Source organism: Triticum dicoccoides, chromosome 3B, assembly GCF_002162155.2.
Source record: "Triticum dicoccoides isolate Atlit2015 ecotype Zavitan chromosome 3B, WEW_v2.0, whole genome shotgun sequence".
In the NCBI taxonomy this organism is placed as follows: Eukaryota; Viridiplantae; Streptophyta; class Magnoliopsida; order Poales; family Poaceae; genus Triticum; species Triticum dicoccoides.
Window position 1 is genome coordinate 180492013 of NC_041385.1, and position 2026 is coordinate 180494038.

At 58.0% G+C, this 2026-nt stretch overlaps 1 protein-coding gene across 1 annotated transcript; it reads right to left on the reverse strand.

The window, feature by feature from the left end:
- Positions 1-313: 313 nt before the first annotated feature.
- LOC119281088 (putative cyclin-dependent kinase F-2) lies at positions 314-1516 on the reverse strand. The gene has a single exon (XM_037561721.1). It carries the CDS (start codon positions 1480-1482, stop codon positions 343-345), a length of 1140 nt encoding a protein of 379 aa, XP_037417618.1. The 5' UTR covers positions 1483-1516; the 3' UTR covers positions 314-342.
- Between the last annotated feature and the right edge of the window lie 510 nt (positions 1517-2026).

A 2026-nucleotide genomic window follows, 5' to 3' on the forward strand; every position in this document is an offset into this window, starting at 1 on the left:
CTTTTTAATCATGTATAAATACATTTACGGTGCTTAGCTGACTCGGTGGAGAGATCACTGCAGGAATTATGTACTACGGCACGCACGGACGACGAACAATGGCAGGGACGACGAACGATGTCAGGCAGCTTGCAGGGACGGCAAGCGAGGACGGCGATCGATGGCGTGGCACAAAGGCGGACGTTTTCAAGCGACTTGCATGGACTGGCAGGCTACGGCGAGCGATGGCAGGCGCCCTAGCAGCTAGCAGATATAGATCATATACAGAGACGACGGCAGATAATGGATGGAATAACCAACCAGAATCAAGCTCTCAAGCTCTGAACAATATTCATAGACAATCTATCTTGTTACAAACAATGACAGATATTTCTTTGCAGTCGCTTTCTTTCTGCGTAGCATTGACGGAGCGATCTCTACTTCCTCCACCTTGACGGACGCCGTCGTCGTAGCGGCCGCAGGAGGAGAAGCGAGATGGTGGGCGTTTGCAGCAATAATGGTGGCGAACCAGGGCAACTTGAGCGCGGCGGCCGCCGTCAGCCGCTTGTCGGGATTGCAGGCGAGCAGGCCGCTCAGGACCTCAAACCCCTCCTTGGACAGCGTCCCCTCCGGGAACAGCTCTCGCAGTGTGCTCCGCTGCACCGTCGGCACCTGTGGCACCGCGTCCGCGAGCGGCAGGGACGAGAACCCCGGCCAGGTTGTGTCGTCCTGCATCCCGACCACCTCGAAGATCCTTCGGAGAAGACAAGTCGAATTGTCCTCGTCGAACAGCCTCTCGCCGGTGATGGTCTCCGCCATGACGCACCCAAGCGACCACGTGTCCACCAGGGCGTCGTAGTCTCGCTTTCCTAGGAGCATCTCGGGGGCTCGGTACATGCCCGTGCCGGCCTGCCTGTACGGCGGCGCCTCCGACATGGACAAGGCGACCCCGAAGTCGCAGAGCTTGACCGTTCCTTCTCCTTCTCCTTCTCCGACGATTATGTTTGCCGGCTTGATGTCGCGGTGGACGACGTGGCACCGGTGCATCTTGGTGGCCGCCGTCAGGAGCTGCCACATGTAGTCGCGCACCGTGGCCTCCGGGAGCCCGCCGCGCCTCTCCCTCAGGAGGCAGTGGAGGCTCTGTCCTTGGACGTACTCCATGACGAGGCAGAGCTCGTTGGTGACGTAGTCCCGCACGACGCCGCGGAAGCCGACGATGTGCGGGTGGCCGCCGCACGCCTCCAGGAAGCGGGCCTCCCGCAGCACCTCCTGGGCGTCGACGGGCTCGTCCTTCTTGTCTGGATTGCGGAAGGACTTGATGGCGACGACTTGGCCGGTGGCACGGTGCCGCCTTTTGGCGACGACGCCGAACATGCCCTCGCCCAGGGAGGACTCATGATCGTAGTCCCCGGTGGTTCCGATGCGCCTCTTCTTGACGCAGGTCGCTCCCGGCCGGTTGGCGTGGCCGTCGACGGCGGCAGCGGATCGCTTGGTGGCGGCCATCGGGTCAATCTGCCGGCTGAACAGAGCTTCTGGAGGCAGGGGATCGGCGAAGCGCGCAGGATCTAGATGGAGGAGGATGAGGCAGCGGGAAGAAATTGACGAGGCCGGCACGGGGGCCTGGCTCTATATATACAGAAAATTCAGATACGAATTGGGCACTCGTGCGGTCATACCCAGACTCGGATTCCGACGTTCTATCAGAGCTGCATGCGGAACGCGTTTCCTTCCCTCACTGCTTGCGCTTCCTTTTCTTTTTGCAAGAAAAATTCCGATCTACTGTATTCATCTTCAATCATTCATTGCGGAAAAACTTCAGGGAGTGTCTAAATGGCAGTCGAATTCAGTCTCAGTCGAATTTCTGTCCTATGGTTGATTGACACCTGTCTTGATTAGTCTTGATGAATCGAGTTGGAAAAAAGATCAAACTGATTTCAACTGGTGTTTCTCGGTCGAATTTGGTTTTCCCCGTGATGTGATTTCCACCTGCCCACCTAAACCCAGTGACCACGAGCGCCTGCTGCTGGACCACTCAGACATGAAAACA